We start from the raw sequence: 21,129 nt of genomic DNA, 5'->3' as shown, positions 1-21,129 counted from the left end.
TCCACCCCCAACCCCCCCCCCCGTTAATTTTTTTTTTTTAATTTAAAGAACAGGTTTATTAGGGAAAGGGACCAAAGAGATACTTGCATAGAAACAAGCGGGCAGAAAGAGCTGCCCTGAAAAGGACAGGTTTGCTGAGAGGCCTGCATGGCTGCAGGTGGGCGGCCTTCAGGAGAGTGGCCTCCACTGAGGGAGGTGAGTGAAGAGAAGTCCTGGCAGGTTCAGGTCACGGGCAGGCAGGAGGCTGCTGCCCTGCAGAAAGGGACAGAGTTGGTGAAAAGAGGCACCTGCATAGGCACAGGTGGGCAGACAGAGTGCTGCTACTGGGTTAATTTTGTTCCTAAGAATCCTAGTGACAGGGGCCTCCCAGGTGGTGCAAGGGGTTAAGAACCGCACTATGAAGCAATCCGCAGCCTCTGCAGCACAAGTTCCATCACTGGCGGGTCAGGGAGCAACCCACATGGCGCAGCAGACCTCTCCTGCCTTGCCCGCTGCTCCCCTCAGCAGTGTATTTCAGTCAGTCTGCCTGTTCTGTTCCCCACTCTATTTCTGGTGAATCTCTGGCCTGTATCCCAGCTCTTGTATGCGTAAATAAATAAATCTTTAAAAAAAAAAGAATTCTAGTGACAACCAGTTTGTTTTTTTTTCCCCACATGATTTGGAAAAGGGTATCAACTATTGAGAATTTTGAATCAAAATTTATGTGAATACCCTTTAAATCTCCTATCCCAGGTCAGCACAGATCTGAAAGTTAATTGAGTTGAGTTGCTACAATCTGAAGCTCAGAGTGAAGTTTAAAGTGCAACTTGGCTCTGTATGATGTTTAAACCTTTACAGTGGATTTGGAAGTTGCATTGAAGAAACATTAGTAAGATGCTTTATGCAATTGCTATATGTAGGATGACAATGATACATAAAATGTTTGGGATACCTAGAACTGTACCTTTGTACGCTAGGATTTAAGGCTGGGGTGGTTTCCTTCTGCTCCCCCTCATATTATCAGTGAGAGAAATAAACTCTCTATGGCATTTTGGTGCCACACCTGTTCAGACCTGAAACAACTGGCTTATCTGAAACAAGAATGGTGGTTGTTGGGCATGTAGTCAATAAATGATTACACTCTTAGACTTACTTAGCTTGTTGTGTGTTTTTATTCTTTCTACTATTTATCGTTCTCTATACAGTATCCTTTTTGGACTACTTTTATTTTAGACTAATAATTGCATTAAGCATATTTAATTCGTATGTGTGTATGTTTGTGGTGTGTGTGTGGGGGATTGTATCTGGGAGGTAGGACAAGGAAGGGCAATTAATGTTATAGTTATTATTTAACAGGAGTGAATTTAAGGTTTCTAAACCCTATAGATTGAGTTTCTTAAAAGTTCCTACCTTTAAAGAGAATTAGAAAATTGCTGATACATTATTGAAAATCATACTTTACAAGAAAGAGTGTTAATTTTCTTCCCATTCTCCCTCTCTACTCTCCTTCCTTTCTCTTCTTTCCTTTCACAGTTAATTCACTGTAGTAAGTCAACATTTTTAAAGAATGGACAAATCTAATTAACAAAACAAGTATATATTTGCATCATAGTAGGGAATATGCATTATGCAATTTACAAATTAATAAAATGGGAGAAATTGTTGACCTCTTAAAACTATTAGTATGAAGATACATACTTTTGAATATTATAAACAACTAGCCAAGCAAGTTTTGACATGTGCATTACATTTTGAATTGTCTCAGCTTATTTGTACTGTGTCTATACTATAGGTGAAATAAATATTTTGAATTAAAACCTAGACTATTTTGCAGAAATTGTATCCATTATCACCGTGAATCCTTTTTCTTTATTGTTAAGTGTGGTAGATATGGTAGAAGAGTTTAGACTTAATGTTATCTTAAAAAATAACTATCCTCACTTAGCCAAGTGTTTTTTCACTGTTGAATATATATATATATATATAAATAAATTTTCATAAGGCAGATTTTCGTTTGGTATTTATTTTGTATGTTATTGTAAAAATGGAGTTTCTCTAACTGATAACAGTCATGATGGGAATGGGTGTGATACCACTCACTAAATCCATTTTTCGGTGCTATTCTTGACTGTTCTTAGATGAGCTGCACTGTTATACTTCAAACCCATGTATTCACTGCTGATTGCATAATGGCATTACTTCCTACCTCTTTCACCACACTCTCTACACATTTTTATAGATCTTAGTTTTATCAACAGAAGACTTTTCATCCCCCACCCCCAACACTTGCTTTTCATTCAGGATTCTCTTTTCTACAGTAGTACCTTGATTTGTTCTCAAATGTGCCTGAGGAAACTCAGGTTGAATCCAGGATAAGTTGTATTAGCATTCTCTGATATGATGCAAAGATCATAGCGTATTGGAAGGTATATTTCAATAAGACTTTTTTTTTCTTAAGATTTACTTATTTATACAAGAGCTGGGGGACAGGCCAGAGGTGTGGGGGGTGAGAGGACTCACCAGAGACAGAGCGGGGAGCAGAACAGGCAGACTGACGAAATACACTGCTGAGGGGAGCAGGGGGCGAGACAGGAGAGGTCTGCTGCGCCATGTGGGTTGCTCCGCAGCTGGTTGGGATGGAACCCTCACTGCAGAGACTTTGGACAGCTTCACAAGTGCTGCGCTCAACCCACTGCGCCACCAGGGGAGGCCCTATTTCAGTAAGACTTGATGAATTGATCCCATCTGATTTCATTTGGGATGTATGTAAGAAATAAGTTAAATGATAGTTAAGTTCTTCCCGGGATTTTCAGTGGGAAGTTGCTGTTTTAAAGATAAAATGTGCTGCTCAAGCATTTTGTAGTATGTTGTAGTTTCTTTGTTAGCAGTTTTTTGTTCATTGTCATTAAATATGTGAAATCAATGCTTTTAGTTAATACTCATTTCATTTCTGTATTTTAAAAAAATTGTACTGTTCTGACTTTCTTTTAAATTGATATAGACACCTGTCTAACATTATTAATTTACTTTATGACACTTTCAAGTTTGTCAAACCAGTGTAATATTCACGTTTTTTTCCTGTTTTAAAAAACTTCATGGTTTTGTAATTTTCCCAGCCAATAAAACCCAAAATTGAGTTAAGCACTGAATTTTCCAGAGAGGAATGGGAAAACACAGTTTTCAAACTTTTGCAATTTCTATGTATCAAAGTAAAATAATTTGCTAAAGTTTTTTTTTTTTATTATTTTAAATTTCCTCAAAGGGACGTCTTGACCTTATTTGACTAGTTGGAAATCATGAGGCCAGCTGATGTTGGAAAATACTCATCAACCCAGGAGGGATAAAGTGAGACAGCCTTTTGGAAAACCAGGATGCTTTTTGTATTGAGCTACTCATCTGGAGTGTTATGAAGCAAAAACAATTCCTGATTAGGGGAATGCAAACAAAGACATAGTGCTAAAATGATGTTAATTGAATTTATTTTATAGGACTTATTGGGAAATGATTTGATACCATAATATATTTGAACTGTTAGGTTTTTGGGAGACAACCCAACTGCTTCTTTCATGACAGACTATTTAATTTTTCCTTTATATCTATGATTGTTTATGTCTTTGAGTAGTGAGAAGATATACACTAATTATTAGATTTTTAAAACATTGAATTAAAGCATCCGATTTATTCATGCCTTAATCATCAATCTATCCCTTGCTCTTCTAAATCTCACTCTTCTATAATATATTCGCTAAACTACAATGCTTTTTCTTAATTGTTTAATTATATATTTTCTTTTTTGTTCTTTTATTTTCAATATTTATTATGTCATCATTCAGTGGTTATTAATTTTTTCCTTTTTTTTTAGTATAGGCTGAGATGTATATGTGTGCAGATTTTTTTCCTTTTTTTTTTTTTAAACTGGTGCAGAAGGGCCTGTTTCTTAGCTACACTCCTGCTCAGGAATTTGTAGTTGTCAAGGCACGAGGACTCTCCAACCTCAATATATAGGTTGCTTTGTCAGCAAAGGATCATGAGTTTTACCCAGTCTCTTTTGTCCAGTCATTCAGAATTCCAAGTAGTAAGCTTTCTGCATAGGTTCGATTTTTAGTAAGTTTCTCAAAGCTATTTCAAGAAATACAGCCAAATCACCTCCATTATGAAACAGTTCTCACTCTGTTTGTTTTAGGATTTAAGATCAAGGAGAATGATGTAAAGTAGGAATTCCTATTTAAGTGATTATTAAGTTTTAACTTTCAGCAATTATGGATAAGATTAGATGCATCATTTTTTCTGATGATGCCATTTTGCTAGGCACTGGGTCCTAACTTTGTTAGGGTAAGATTCTGATGTTTCTATAGGGAGTATGTCATTTTTGAGAGTTGTGACATCTTTTCATTGAAAGTGTTGTGATGTCTTTATCATTGAAAGTGTGGTAAGACTTGGAATAAGCCTGTTAGGTTCTGTTCCATTTAAAATCCAAGGGACTGTAGTGGAAGATTATGGGTGCCCTGGTGATCAGTAACATACATCTAAGAGTTGTCATCCTGTATCTCTGAATCAGATACAGTGTTATAAACCAGGTCAAAAAAAAAAATCTCTACAGGTAATGATCTATAAACGTGTATATCTTTAAGGCAATAGCTTTATCTCCATTTATTTCTTCCATCACTTATATACTAGAAGATTTATTGAGTGTTATGAGTGAGGCACTGTGCTAGGTACGTGTTTTCAGCAAATTCTATACAGTCTTTAAGATGCTTAAAATTTGTTAAGGTCACAGTTATATAAAGGGGTAATTTTAATGCTGTGGTGAAGTTAAAACACTGCACCATGTTCATTTATTTGAATTATATCACCGCTATATCCTATATCATCAGCATCAGTAAAAATGTCAGAATGGCAGTGATGCTGTGGGAAAACCTAGACCAGTAGTCAGAGGACCTGACTTCTTGGAAAAGGAAAGAGATCAGATAATTATTGAACTGGACTGATAGTCTATATATTTAGGTAAGTAAGGAATATGCATTATTCTCTATAGGTCAACTTTATTTCCAACCACTCCCATCATTTTTGAGGTTTTCCTCACTTATTTGGGACTATAGAGGTGTTCCCTCTGGAATGGGGGAGAACTCTACTCACCAATCATCTGTATTTAATAGTTTACTTCTTACAAATGAAATATTGTGGCTAGATAGTTCTTTCTGGTCTGGCAGTGATTTCATACTTCCAGGACATGGATTTTTATTTTATTTCTGTTTGCTGGATGCACTATGATGTCTTTCCTCACTGGGTCCTTTCTGCCTTCCAGGCAATGCTGCCAGAAAACACAGCCTAGACCCCTTATGCCTTGGGATCCAAAGACTTCTCTTTTTTTCAACCGAGAAAGTCTCTTTCTAGCCTGGGGAGAGATAGGAGATGTCCCTTGTCCCTCTTTCTGCATGTACTCAAGAGTCTCTCTTTTAACTCTGCATTATTATTATTTTTTTTTTTGTTCTGAGGTCTTAGGCTTTTGGAAAGCAAAATTGGAATAACTTAAAAATCCTTTCTGTTTTCTGACTTGGTACATACCTCCCCTGAGGCAGTGAAGTATAAAACCGTTACCTGCTTGACTGAGAAGAATAGAAATGCAAAAATTTAGGGAGAGAAAAATTAATATCCCATGTGTCATTCTTCCACATGCACAATAGAATTTGCTTTCTTATGATCATGCTACCAGATTACCTTGTGAAAATCATGTAATCCTTCTGAACTTTGGTTTCCCTTTCTGAAAGGGGTTTAATATTCCCTCCTCAGCATGTTACTTCTTTCTCCCCATCAAATAAGGTACATAAACTTCACTTTATAAAGTTGGTAACAGAATCAGGATCGGAAGCTCTTCCAGTACTCTTTTTCCTTTTTAAATAATAAATTTTATTTTTATATTCCCCATACAATTGCAACCTCCCCATTCTGACCCCAATCCCTCCCCTCCCGCCCCCCACCCCCCAAAAGTGTCTCTGGTTCATAGTTTTTTGTTGATTTTGATTTTCACTTTTAGTTATTCATTTTCCTGGTCCCTTATTTAAGTTTTCTAGATTCCTGCTATGAGTGAGACCATCCGGTATTTTTCTTTTTCTTTCTGGCTTATTTTGCTGAGCATGATCCCTTCCAGCGCCATCCATGTTGCTGCAAATTGCATGTGTTTAGCTTTTTTGAATGCTGAGTAATATTCCATGGTATATATGTACCACATCTTCTTGATCCAGTCATCTATTTGTGGGCATTTGGGCTGTTTCCAAAGCTTAGCTATTGTAAATAGTGCTGCTATAAACATAGGGGTGCAGGTGTTCTTTGGAATTGATGTTTCTGTGTCCTTTGGGTAAATACCTAGGAGTGGAATTGCTGGATCATATGGAAGCTCTATGTTTAGTAGGTCCAGAAATCTCCACACAGCTCTCCATAGTGGTTGGACCAGTTTGCACTCCCACCAACAGTGCAGGAGAGTTCCTTTTTCTCCACAACCTCGCCAACATTTGTTGTTGTTAGTTTTTTTGATATGTGCCATTCTCACTGGTGTAAGATGGTATCTCATGGTAGTTTTGATTTGCATTTCCCTGATTGCAAGTGATGTTGAACATTTTTTCATATGCCTGTTGGCCATTTGCATTTCCTCTTCAGAGAAGTTTCTTTTTAGCTCTTCTGCCCATTTTTTGACTCTTCCAGTACTCTTTTTGAAACCATGCAAAGCTGGGGGATGTTGTGGTTTGTGGGTCCTCACTCATGTGCTTTACAATGGGAAGATATGACTCATACTTGGGTTGCAATAGCAATAGGGTCTATTAACAAAGGGGAAATAGGATAAATGATGAGTTTATAAGGCCACAAATGGCTGATTGTCATAACCCAGATTGTGTCTTCAGTGTTCTGTAGTTCATAACAAAGGCTGCTTGTGCAAGTTGGTATTGTGCCTTTGGTGAGAGCCTGGAGCTGGTGGCACATTGATAAGGGGTTGACCAAGACCCAGCTTACTGTGACAGCTTGAGGTAATCACAGGTAGTAATGCTGATGCAACACCACAGCAGAAATCTGAAGGCCGGGTTGGATAGTACTGATGCAGTGGCATTAGGAGGTGATGCTGGACATGCTAGAGGCTGGGGCAGTGGTCAAGTGGTGGTTGCAGAGGATCAGAAGTGGTGGAAAGTTATTACAGGCCAGCAATGCTGGTCAGGTCAGCAGTACCAGTCAGTGCTGGTCAGCAGGCAGCCAGATGAAGGATCAGGCACCAGGTACAGGCCAGTGGTGCAGAGCTCTTAGAGATAATGCGCACAGGGCAATGGCAGACAGCTTGTTCAGAGCTGGTGCTAGAGGAACAGGCACCAGCATACAGCTGTTTCAGAGACGCTGGATATAGGCCAGCAGTACCGTCAGCAGATGATATGGAAGCAGAACAGGAGGCAGAAGCAGTGGTCTGGTGGCAGTTCCAAGTAGGGATTAGATGCATAGATCTTGATGGATGAATTTCCAAGAGTCTCCCAATCAAATGAATGAAGTTGGCTACTGCATTGGGTCATATTCCTTTCCAGTGCCCACATTTCTAACCAGATTAATCTATTGTCAAAACTGTTGCTGTTTGCAAGACTCGATTGGCACCTTTGAACATTCAAACTGGAATGGCACCATGCGAGCTGGAATCTGATTGGTCCTTTTGTAAAACTGCACAGGCTTTAAAACCTGCTTGGCATTGATTAGGTTCAAACCTGACCAGCATGTCTCCAAAAGTGCCACAGTTTTTCAAAGCCCAAACCTGGCTTGCACTGGGGTTAGCTGTCAAACTTGACTCACACTGGGTGTTGTAGTGGGCACAGGAGCTCCTCAGCAGAGCTGGTGAAGTGACCTCACAGTGGGGCTGGGTATGAGTTCTGCTGCATCTCCAAACCAGGAGTTGTGGTGGGGAGTGGGGGGTGCACCTTTTGCATTTTCACTGCATGAGTGTGGTGTTCTTTCATCAAGTGAATGGCCTCAAAGGTGCAGGGAACCCAGGGATGGAATTTAGATTGAAGTATCTAAAGAAAAAACAACAGATTAAACTTCAAATTTTTCATTATAAAACATGACTATACTAATGATATTCACTGCAGGGTTACGTTGAGAATCAAATAAAAATACCCAGTCCTTGTAAAAATCATTTGTAAATAGGAAGTGCTACCCAAATGCTTATCAGAAAATTTATTTACGGCCCAAGAAGGAGAAAAGTTGTATTCAGAGTTCTCTTCCATCAATGTTCTGGCTCCAATTTCCTGGTCGTCTTCTGGAGCAAGCCTGCCAAATATGTCAAGGATGTATTTGCTCACAGACAGTAAATGCCAAACTACTTTTTAACATTTTAGATTATGATAATTTCTTTTGCATATTGTTTTTTTCAGTGATGCTAAAACATTTGTAAACCACATAATATTTACAAACTGATTGCAATCTTTAGGTTTGCTTTAAGTCTGTTCAGTCATTTTCTCTACTATTTACATCCCAAGTTTTACCTGTTTTCATTTTCTCTGTCTAGTTTGTTGTAAATGGAACATGCATAATTCAATATTCAGATGAAGATGCAATTTATTCTTTTTTCCTTTCTCTTTATTACTGCTTAAACTTGCACTATCTTCATTCTTCCCTTCAAAAATTCAGTAGAAAATTTTAAAACATGGTTTATGTACAAGGTGATAATATAAATTCACCTTTTAATACAAATAACCTTTTGTTTCAATAAGGAAAATATCCCAATCAACAGGATATTTGTTGAAGAAGGTGAAAAAAAATTATTTTTGGGGGGAGGATATAGAGGGTAAGGTATAAATTATTAAGAATAATTACAGAAATAAGAAACACTGTGATCCTTTTACTGTTTTGTTTTTTTAAAGATTTATTATTCATGCATGCAAGAACCGGGGTACAGGCCAGAGGCGCTGGAGGGGGAGAGGCTTCATCAGAGACAGAGCAGGGAACAGAACAGGCAGGCTTACTGAAATACATTGCTGAGGGGAGCAGCGGGCAAGACAAGAGAGGTCTGCCGCGCCATGTGGGAATCTTGCCGGCTGGTGGGGATCAAACCCGTGCTGTAGAGGCTGCAGACAGTTTCACAGTACTGCGCTCAAACGCCTGCACCACCAGGGGAGGCCCACGATCCTTTTACTGTTAAGTCACTTTCAGTATGGCATAGTTCTTAAAAGTATGGGCTTTGGTGCCAGATAGACCAGGGCTTGAATTTTGGTTTCAGCATATGGATTGTGTAACCTTCCACAAGTTACTTACTTTCTCCCAGTTTAAGTTTACTCATCCCTCATTTGCAAAATGTGTATAATAGTGTTTCTGAGGGTTAAGTAAGGTGATCTTTGCAGACTCCTTAGCATAAATCTACAAATACTACCTATTCTTATTATTAATGAAATGATACCTTTGTTGTAGTACTTTAAACTGTAAACTATAATATTTTTAAAAATTTATTTATTTTATGCTTATAAGAACTGGGGTACAGGCCAGAGGTACTGGGGGTGAGAGGATTCACCAGAGATAGAGTGGAGGACAGAACAGGCAGATTGATTGAAATACACTGCTGAGGGGAGCAGTGGGCCAGACAGGAGAGGTCTGCTGTTCCATGTGGGTTGCTTCCTGGCCAGGGATAAAACTCATGCTACAGAGGCTGTGGATAGGCTGTGCTTAACCCCTTGTGCCACCAGGGAGGCCCCTGTAAATTATAATACTAAAAAACTTCTTTTAAAAGATGATATGAGGGTAATTTCTATTGACATTAATCATTTTATTATTTTCATATGAATATTCTTAATTTACATAGTAGCAACAACAGTAAGAATCAAGCATTTATAAATACTTGCTAACAGAATATTTTATTGGCTTGTCAGTGTCTTAACAGTAATGATCAAACATTGTGACTGTTGAATTTTACATATATACATTTAAAGTGGTATGAGAGAAAGAAAAACGAAATTGTTCTTCCTTGTTTCTATATATTTATACATATGTGTGTGTGTGTGTGTGTGTGTATACACACACACATCTTGCACTGTAATTCAAGTGTCTTTCTAAAACTTTTTTTTTTTAAAGATTTATTTATTTGTTTATACAAGCACTGGGTACAGTCAGACGCGCAGGAGGGTGAGAGAATTCACCAGAGCCAGAGCAGGGAACAGAACAGGCAGACGGATGAAGTACACTGATGAGGGGAGCAGCGGGTAGCAGGAGAGATCCGCGTGCCATGTGGGACCCTCGCCCGGCAGTCGGGGATGGAACCAGCGCTGCAGAGGCTGCAGGCAGCTTCGCAACCCAGCGCTTAACCACTGTGCCACCGGGGCGGCCCTGTTTCTAAAACTTTAAAAAATGTTCATTTATTTAAAAATTTTCCTTGGCTTGTAATTTCTCCTTGGGTTTAAAACCAAACTTAAGATCATCTATATGGGATCAACCTACTTCTCTGCTCCTATGACACCTGGTACCATTATGACACTTTTAATATTTCACTTTATTGGAAGTTCCTATGTAATTAGCTTTACTTTTAGATACAAATTTCTAAGAGGGTGGGATATTGCCTATCTTATTCAGTATTCAGTCTCCAATATCTGGTACATAGTATGATATTCAATATTTGGTTAATGATTGAAAGAACATATTATCTCTATCAGAATTTTAAAGGCAGGATCATTTTAAATTTTATGTCATGAATACAATTTTTATTTTAATAAATGGAAAAATTAATGATTCAACATTTAACCCTAGATAATAATATTCAATGATACAATTTATTGTCTAATTGGTCAATTTTTTTCCCCATAGATATGTACTCAATTCTATTTCTAGATGACTAAGGCTGGTATTTGTGGAGAGAACACTATACTAGAAATCAAAATTGTGAGGAATTATTTAGTACCTCTATAATTTGAGACTATGACCTTCAGTTTCATGTACAATAGACATAATGACTAATCAGTTATGACATTCAGATAAGACAATGCATGCAAAATTCTTTCCAAATAGTAAAAATGATGCATACGTTTATGTAAAGAAATTTCATTCTAAACGCTTTGTTCTCTAAGATTTGTGTGTTAACTTCACCCTTTCTTCTATATAACTTGATCTTAATTTCCTTAACTCTACCACCATATGTTCTGTAATTCATTCTTTCTTTAGTTGTGGCAGATCATTTTTTTCTTCCTCCTTTCTAAAAGTTAATTTGTTAGCACTATTACCACTCAGTATTTCAAAAAAATTAATTTTCTGTCCCAAATTATTTATAACTTTTCAGCAATCCTAGTCTTAAATACAAAGAGTTGAACCTTAATTAGCAGATCTGATTACCTACAATTCCAATTAAATAACATTCACTATGTCCTTTGGATTGCCTATTCTATATGAAAAATTTTTATTTTAAAAAGTGATTTCTTCTGCTTTTTCTCCTGGGCCTGTCTTCAGGCAATCTGGATTTAGTATCATTCTTCCAGTAGATTCAAGAGTTATGAATATAGGTTTCTCTTGACAAAGAAAGTAGGAAAATTGTGGCCATTACTTTGGCAACTCAGATGAAAGATCCTACTTACAGCTGATTATTTAAATGTTGATTAAAATATTTATCCTTACTTAGATAATTCTCTTCATTTTCCATTTTATTCAACTTGTTGATGTTTGGCTGGGTATTTTTGACTTTTTCAATAGTACCCTTATCATCTTGTCCTTTTTTAGGGGCTTATTTTATCAGTTTTACTTAGGCATCTAGTTTTCAGTTTCCTTAAATCTCAGCTTTCATTAATCAGAATTAAGAATTTAAGGGAGAGGGCATATGGTAGAATTGAGACCAGGTGGTGATCTTTATCAAAAATTAAAGGCATAAAAGGGCAGAACAATTACAGCAGTAGGTTCTGGTATGCAAAAGCCTAACTTGTCAGAGAGAAATGAACATATGTGACTACTTCTACACCTTATACTACTTATGTGTCAGATTTTTCTCTTTTATTCTTTTTCTTTTTATATTTTTTATGCCAGATTTTTCTCATGCAGACAAGCTCTTTTGGCTTATAAAACATCTAGATGCTTTGAATCAATACCTTGTCTTCCCTGGGTACTCAGTGAGTATGTGTAGAATGAATTAGGGAAAGTTCCCTTACCTCATAAATTATTTATATATCTGTGGGTGTGATTATGGGAGTTCTACTGGTACATTTTTGAGAAGTGCTGTTCACAAGAAGATCAGGATGAAGGGTCACCTAAAAAAATGCAACAGAAATTAAAAAAGATCTCGGAAGTTATAATTAAAAACAGGGAAACAGGAAGGATGCCTAGTACTTAGTAGATATTCAGAAATTATGTGTTTAACAAATGAAGGAATGAAAAACACTAAAATTTGTGGCATTAGAGAGAATCATAATTGGGGACCACAGATATGTATAATTAGTGAGAAAGTGGAATATAGTATAATTATGATATTGTTGATAACTTACTCTAATAGGAATGGGTTAGAAAGTGGGGTCAGTAAGTCACTATAATTTCAGGAAAACTGCTGATAAATGTTAATGCAAGTGCATGTTAAAAGTATCTTGTGTTTATAGGGCCTCCCTGGTGGCGCAGGCTGTTAAGTGCAGCACTGTGAAGCTGTTCGTGCAGCACTGTGAAGCTGTTCGCAGCCTCTGTAGTGCCAGTTTGATCCCTGCGGGCCTCGGAGCAACCCACGCGGCTAGCAGACCTCTCCCGTCTCTCCTGCTGCTCCCCTCAGCAGTGTATTTCCCCAGTCTGCCTGTTCAGTTCCCCGCTCTGTCTCTGGTGAATCCTCTCACCCTCCTGCGCATCTGGCCTGTTCCTTGGCTCTTGTATAAATAAAATAAATCTTTTTTTAAAAAAAAAGTATTTACAGCTATTACATTATAGTAAGCATAGAGATTGAGGAAATATTTGTTTACCTCAAACATCTAATTCAGCAAGGAAATCATGTAATTGATGAAGGAGTGAGTGAAAATATACTTAATATTTGTTAGTTAATTTCATCTTAATAATGTACAAAAACATCAGCCAATATTCATACTGGAACTACTCATTAAAACCCTGAGTTGGCTATTATTACGTGGATTTTGCAAAAGTAAAAATATTCTTGAGAATCAACTGACTATATTGAATTTGCAATAAAAATTGCATATCATTATTATTTGTTGATTTCACACTACAGAAATTCCTTATATCAATAGTAAAACTTACAATAAATTCATAACAACCTCACAGATACTTGTATGTATATACATAATAAGCTCTTGATGTATTTTGTTTTCAGTATTTTGTTTATTTTTACTAGCATGGCCCTGCTTGGAAGCTGCCTATAGAAAGTAATTCAGGAGTGAAGCAGCATCAAATGCTGATGAGCCATCAAGTGAGATGGATTAGAATTGTTCAGTGGATAAGGTACTATGGAGATGAGAGCTAACTTTGACAAGAAGTATTTTAGTGGAACTATGGGGAAGAAATGTCTGATTAGAGTGGTTTTAAGAGTGAATGAAAAGAGAGGCAATGGAGATAGTATTTCAAGTAATTTTGTTCTATAGGGAAACAGAAGTGTTTGCTGGAGAGGAAATAAGGGTGATGGAAAATTTAAAAAAAATGCTAATTTTGCACTTTACTTATATGCTTATGGGAACGACTGAGGGGAGAGGGAAATTATTGATTATGAAGCCATATCCTTGAGTACGCAAGAGAGAACAGGGATAGGTGTTCAAATAATCAGAGTGGCTTCAGAACCACTAACATTTTATCCATGTAACAGAAGGGAAGGCAGACTATAGGGATTTAGTTACAGATAGGTCAGTATATATATATATATTTTGTTAAGAGCTTGTTGAGACGTTCTTTGATATTCCATGAGATAGGGAGCAAGGTCACAAATTGATAGTGACTATGAGGCAGAGGAGTTGAAATATTCAGAAGGAAGGAAATAAAGTGCTTAATAATTATGAACAATTATAATTGGTTATTGCTCTGTAAAAGTAGTAAATTGGAAGAAAGAGGAGGCTTTTAAAATTTCAAGACAACTGTCTTGTGGTAATGATTTCACAATGTATCTGATATACCAAAACTTCACTTTGTACACTTTAATACATACAGTTTTTGATTTGTTAATCATACCTCATTGAAACTAGAAGAAAGGGAATGAACTTCAAAACAAGGCATTTTTGATGAAGGTCCATTATATGATTTGAAAACTTAAGGAACGGGGAAAATTCTGGTCAGGCAGAGAAGCACCGGGAATATCAAGAGCAACCACTGAAGGACATGAAATTCACTCAAACTAAAATGCTTATTTGTGAAAGAGTGAAAATAAATCTTTAAAAAAAGGATGAATTTATACAAAAAACAATGATAATTCTTGTTGACTTTCTACCCAAGTTGATACCCATAGAAAACCATTTTCGTGTGTCTTGTATATTAATTAAGGTTTTACATAATACTCTCTGTCGAGGAACTCTTCAAACAGAGTGAACAGATAAAAAAAATATGTTATAAAACCAGGAAAATTACTCATGTAATACCTAAGACTGGTCTTGGTAACTGGCTGGCTATTGCCCTTTTTTTCAGAAGCTTTCTAAAAATAGTCTTATAAAACACAAATTTGTGTTTGAAGCAGTTGCTCACTGGTTAAGGCAAGTTTAGCCCTCAGTGCATTTTAGGTCTGAGTAAATCAATGACTGTATTTTATATCTTTGTGTTTCTTAAGTACTGTTTAGTTAAAAATATGTACCTTGAAATTCTCCAAGTAGGTCTTCATGTTGGAACATTAAAGTTGAATCTTCCCACTAGTAAAAAAAAAAAAAAAAAAAAGGTAATTGTCACCTACACACAATGGGACTGTCACTGGTGATTTTTTTCAAGGCTATTTTGCCTTACAGGGCATGAAGACATGTATTTAAGATTCTGTAATATCACAGTATATATTAAGCATGTCTAAGGTTTTGTGTGGGCAATGTGGTTTGGAAAAAGGTGATGAATTTTAACTATCAGAGGTGACATTATGGAAGAGAGAGTCCTCTGGATTAAGAAAGTTAGTTTTCCAGTTCACTTACTGACTGCTTTCTGTGAGCTGGTTATTGTACTCAGTATTTTGTAATTTAATCTTACTACCTGTGAGGAAACTGAAGTTCAGAGAGAGTAACTGTTTAAGACTAGCTTCTTAATCAGCTAGTAAGTAGGTTTCAGACCCAGATCTAGCTGATAACCAACTCATGATCATATAGCAGCATGCTGGCTCTAGGAAGAGAAAGTAGAATGGGGAATGATTTTCTTATACAGGAAGTCGTAGGAATAAAGAAAAGTAGAGGTAAGAAAAAGTAGAGAGGGCCTCCCGGGTGGTGCAGGGGTTAGGACATAACCTATGAAGCAATCTGCAGCCTCTGCAGCATGAGTTTGATCTCCAGCTAGGGAGCTACCCACATGGCACAGCAGACCTCTCTTGACTCGCCCCCGCTGCTCCCCTCAGCAGTGTATTTCAGTCAGTCTGCCTGTTCTGTTCCTTACTCTGTGTCTGGTGAATCCACTCACCCCCTGCACTTCTGGCCTGTACCCCAGCTCTTGTATGCATAAATAAATAAATCTTTAAAAAAAAAAAGAAAAAGTAGAGAAAAGTGTGTGTGTGTGTGTGTGTGTGTGTGTGTGTGTGTGTGTGTAGTGGCAGCGGAGGGGAAAAGTGAGTAATTCAATGTGTGGGTGTCTGTATAGAGGAGGTGGAATATACAGTAGGAAATAAGATTGAAAATATAGAGGAACCAAGTAAGACATCAGTATAAAAAAAATAACAGTACAAAACACAACAAAGCAAAAACGGACAATTATAAATCAGAGACATCCTCAGGGGAGGAGGCGGGAGAGGGATCAGAGGGAGGGAGGGAGGAGCACAGGGGTCTGAGGTGATGGTGCACGGGTGCATTGGGGAAGGAAACTCTATGGGTCTACAACTGAGAGGGTGGGGGGAAGCAAATATTGTTTGAAAATGAACAATGATATAAAAAAATTAATATAACAAACAAATAAATATATAGATTATGAACACTTGATGGGTGTTTAAAAAGTCAGTTGAAGAATCTGTAGATTATTTTGTAGGAAGTCAATTTTAATTTTAAGTTAGTTTTTCTGACAAGAGAGAATCACATTTACTATGTGAACATTTATTGGCTAGCATTACATTCAGGACTCTTTTTTTCATAGGTGTGAATTTTTTCTGAAGATAGGGCTACGGAAAAAATGGTTTCTTAAAGTTAGGATTTGGGTGTAATTATAAATTTCAGATGGTAGTTTATTGAATTTATGTTTATGTTATAAAGTTATTTTGTGTTATGAAGTTAGGAATACAATTATAGAATAGTTTAATGTTAGTTCACAGTTTCTCTAAGACAGTAAGATAACATTTGAAAACCATGTTTTTCAGATACTGACCGAGCATTATCATTACTGGAAGAATACTGCAAAAAGTTAAGGAAACCAGAAGAGCAACAGTTGAAAAATGCTGTTAAGAAGGTGATGTGCATCTTTAAGAGCAGCTTATTCCAAGCTTTGCTAGGTATGTTTAAAAAGTTATTTAATAACTTAGTGGTCATTATCTGGCTTAATAGTTGAATACATCAGAGAAACTGATGTATTCTATTTGGGTCGCTAAATATTGAATTATTTGAGTATTTGAGTGGTATCACTACACATTTTCTTAAGGACACAGAAGAAAAAGCATTTGACCGTATCCATACTAAAGGGGATTCTACTTTTATAAAAAAAATAAGTAGTACATAAATAGGTAGTCATTGACAAAGAGGACATTGTGTATGTTGTATAATTTGTTGTGTGTTTGAACCAAATTCCATCCCTTATTGCTTTGATATTCAGGTAGTCAGTACTTTGAAACAATACTTCGCATGAATCTCAACTGAAGAAATAAAAGGGAATCAAAATGGATAGTAAAGTACAGTAACTATTATTGCAGAATGTGCTGTAATATTTACATGTGACTAGGAAACCAAATCATCTCTTTACAGATTAAAAACCTCATTTTGGAAAGGAAATAGGCTCCTCCTTTTGTAGTGCTTCATAAATGCCTAAAAAAACCACAACAAACCAAAAACCAAACAACCCAAGTACTTATGTGTATTATCTGGTATAATTTTTGAGGACAGAATTCTATCTGCACACCTTTGACTATTATTACAGTGCACAAAAGCATTTTATGAATGGGTCCTGTGATAACAGGGTGGAAGGTGGTAATCGAGGTAATGTTTTTAATTTTTAAAATATAACTTTATGTGATTATAAAAGTAATATATGTTCATTCTGTAAAACAAAAAAAAATGTGAGAGAAGAATATAAAATTCAGTGATAAATTGTTCTTGTGGTAAATATATGTTGCCTATGTAAGAATGTGGAAATGGTGAACTGTTTAGCTTTCTTCCTCTTTGCTTTCTACAGTTCCTGTATGCTTTGTTTTGGTTTTTCATTGACCACTAAATGACATTAGAGAAATATACTTCAATTAAAAGTAATAGTAACATTGTTCATTAACGTAACAGAGAAAGAAAAATGTCTAAAACAGCAATATGCTGGTAGCTGAATATTTACATGTTAGGCTTAGGGTGACATCTTGTGGTAATACTAAGGAAAAAAATTTGCCCTGTGGATTATTACAGTTCTATAATGGTTGTGTGAATTGGAATTCCATGGTACTTTGCAAAGTAATTGTTTCTTTCATTTCATATAGCTAAAACATTCAGATTTTCATGACACTATTAAGTTATTGATCTTTATTTTGGCAGTGAAGGAGCAAGATGGAATGTTTTTATTATTTTTGTACTTTTCTACCAGATCTACTTTGAAAAATTAAAGATCTATGTTACCGCTATAATTATTTTAAAAAACTAGTTTAGTGGTATAATTGTTTCATATATGTATCGTAAATGTTCTCATACAAATGTGAACAGAACTATGTTTATATATTTAATAGGTTTCAACCTCTTCTAAAATTGTGTTTACCTGGTTTATCTAATTTCATTTCCTCTTATTTCACTATAGTGTTTAAAGAAGTGTTTTTGAGAAAGAGAAGTGAAATCACAGTAGAGTAATATTTTCCTTAAAACCCTGCCAGTAGCAACATCCTAGAATACTTACTTTGCTTTTTGGAGGCTTGCATGTCAGATTTTGTGTTAGAGTAGGATATTTTTCATTTCCATAACATTTTGTATTGAACCCTATGGATATTTGAGATTATTAGAAATAGAGGTGACACACTGTAATGTATAATTTTTGCCACGTGATCATAAGAAAGTCAAAGAATTCCTTATAGATTACGTTAGCATGAAGTCCCATATAGTTATATGAATTTGGAACAACTTTGTACTAATTCTCCAAAACAGATATTCTCAAAGAGTGGTTTTGGTACCAGTCGTACCAGCATCATTGAGAACTTACTTGGCAGATAGTGTTTTTATCAGTTTTTATAAGTTTTATAAGGTGATTTTGAGTTATCTTAAAATTTGAGAACGGATTTTCTAAATGGCTAGCTATTTGGCCATTCAAGGAAAATAGTGACTATATTAATAACTGTGGGAAATATAATAGTGAAAAATCTTTATCTTGGGTTTCATAGAGACATGATATGATCTTTAATAAGTATAATGAACCATTATCATTCTGTGATATGTCTTGAGTCCTTTGCAAATCCATAAATAAATGAATAATATTATATTTAAGTTTCTTTTTAAAATTTGATAGTATCATTCTTCCTTTAGATATCTAAAGGTGGTTTCTTTCTATGGGGCAATGGTTTGAGAATAGTAAAGTTACATTGAGATGCGTTGTTGGTATGTGAGAAGCTTACTAACTTGCTGCTGCAACTCACAGCTTCCAAGAATGTGCTCTGGGGAAACAAACAAGATCCTGTTGTGGCTCTTCAAATAAGTCTTGACCAGTAAAAGTGGTGAATGTTAAAATCTTAAGTACTAAGGTCTATTATGTTTTTACATATTTATAATACACATTTAAATAAAAAGAGTGAGTAATAATGAATGAAATATTTATGAAGTGTTTATCTGGTTACATCTAGGAAGATGAGCATTATTAAAGACTAAATCCCTACCCTAAAGGAGCTTAAGAACAATTAGAAGGTGGGCCTCCCCAGTGGCGCAGCGGTTGAGCGCTGGGTTGTGAAGCTGCCCACGGCCTCTGCAGCGCCGGTTCGATCCCCGGCTGCTCCCCAGCCACTGGAGGAGGGTCCCGCATGGCGCGCAGACCTCTCCTGCCGCCCGCTGCTCCCTCAGCAGTGTACTTCGGTCCTTCTGCCTGCTCTGCTCCCTGCTTTGGCTCTGGTGAATTCTCTCACCCTCCCGCACTTCTGACTGTACCCAGTGCTTGTTTAAATAAATAAATCTTAAAAAAAAAAAAAAAAAAGAAAAAAAAAAAAGAACAATTAGAAGGTAATATTAATATGCATACAAACAGGTATAAGACAGCATAAACCAAGGACTAAATTTTGGAGTCTACACCAAAGTGCTATAGGAGTTCAGAGAAGAATGGGATCATTATAGATTGGTGTTACTAGGGAAGCTTTATGTAAAAAGTAAACTTGAGCTGGGTCACTTGTCACTTAGAGGATTTGGGTAAGAAGAAAGAATAGAGAAGGACATTTTATCCATCCATCCATGTATCTCTCCAGGAGACATTTGTTGAATACCGTGCCAAACACAATTACATGCACTGAAGAGATGTGCATTAAGAAATAGTTTATATTTTCAATTTTGATAAATGCTACAAAGGCATGAGAAGTATTATTCTAAGAGTGGAAATAAGGATAACTTTCTTAAAGAAGTGGCATTAGGGTGATTACATTATACAGATTCATAGAGACAGAAAGAGAGCAAGGAAGTAGATGGGACGGGAAGAGTCATTCTTGATAAATATTGAGATGTTCTTGATATTTATGTTTCTAAAACATCCTCTAGACATTGGATGAGGCACCATATTGGACCTGATCTCTTACAGAAATTGTTTAAGCTTGAAGGTAAACTTCAAAAACAAGTAAGCATAAAATGTGGTCCAAACAACACTTATAATTACCTTTGCTAAACTTTCATAAACTAAATATAATTGGTTGTGTGTTTCATGTCTGGCAGGATCAAGTATTTCTTAAGTTAAATTTGACATTTTGGTTTGGATGCCATCAAGAGGGTTGGATACCATTCTTGGCTTTGGACTTTGTATACTTGTTACAGAATTTATGTCACCAGATGGCACCATTTAACTAAATTTATATACTTTGTGTGTTTTATAATGCTGGTGGTTTATATACTTTGTGTGCTTTATGAGACTATATTTTATTGTTGTTACAGCTGAAATAGGAAAAAATACTTATTTCAATGGCATATGAGACTTTTATACAGAGTATGATAATGAAACCCCTAAAATGTGTTGGAGAATAAAAGGTTTTTGTGTAATAAATGAAAATTTCGTGATGATTATTATCACTGATATATGATAGCTGGCAGAAAAGCAGAATAGAATAGTTTCCTCCACTCAAGTTTTCCTACAGTCAGCATAGTAATGTTGTGAATATTTTAGTTATGAATTTAACTTTTAGATGTAGGGAGTTGACATACATAGTAAAAAAAAACAGAGAAAAATTCTAAAAGAATATTTTAGGAATAAAACCATTTAAGATATCTTGAAATATTCTGGTAATAACATTAATTTTTTTTCAGTAGATTATATGTTTTATTGAGCTGTAAAACTAGTAAATTTAATAGGACATGATATAGATGCTCTTTCTTAGCATAAACATTCATCTCAAGGAAATTAATATTTATTGCTTTCTTGGTTAAAGCTTCCTTAATAATCCCTTGCCTACTAACACATAAGCAGAATTAATCCCTTTCTTCCTTGTGTCTCTATAGTATTTGTTCATATTTCTGGTGTAGCACTTATTACATTATTTTATCCTTTAATGATTGTGAGCTTCTTGATTTCAGGGATTGAACACACTATCTGCCTTGAAATACTCTATCATTAAGTGACTTTCATTTGACAAAATATGTATTTTGAAACCCTGTTTTCTAAGAGACACTGTGTTAGGCTTCAGAAATTGGGTGATCATAGCGAAGTTTGCCTGTGGAG

At 36.1% G+C, this 21,129-nt stretch overlaps 1 protein-coding gene across 1 annotated transcript in view; it reads left to right on the top strand.

The window, feature by feature from the left end:
- Positions 1-21,129, top strand: part of LOC129146611 (disks large 1 tumor suppressor protein-like) — a 652,699-nt gene that overhangs the window by 1,268 nt on the left and 630,302 nt on the right. Inside the window, exon 2 of the mRNA XM_054699574.1 lies at positions 16,412-16,543. Within this exon, the coding sequence (XP_054555549.1) occupies positions 16,412-16,543 (132 nt within the window). The remainder of the gene's footprint in view (positions 1-16,411; positions 16,544-21,129) is intronic.

The sequence above is a fragment of the Talpa occidentalis genome, unplaced genomic scaffold (genome assembly GCF_014898055.3).
Source record: "Talpa occidentalis isolate TD23 unplaced genomic scaffold, MPIMG_talOcc4v2.1 talOcc4.3, whole genome shotgun sequence".
NCBI lineage: Eukaryota > Metazoa > Chordata > Mammalia > Eulipotyphla > Talpidae > Talpa > Talpa occidentalis.
This window is presented reverse-complemented; position numbering and strand designations above follow the sequence as displayed.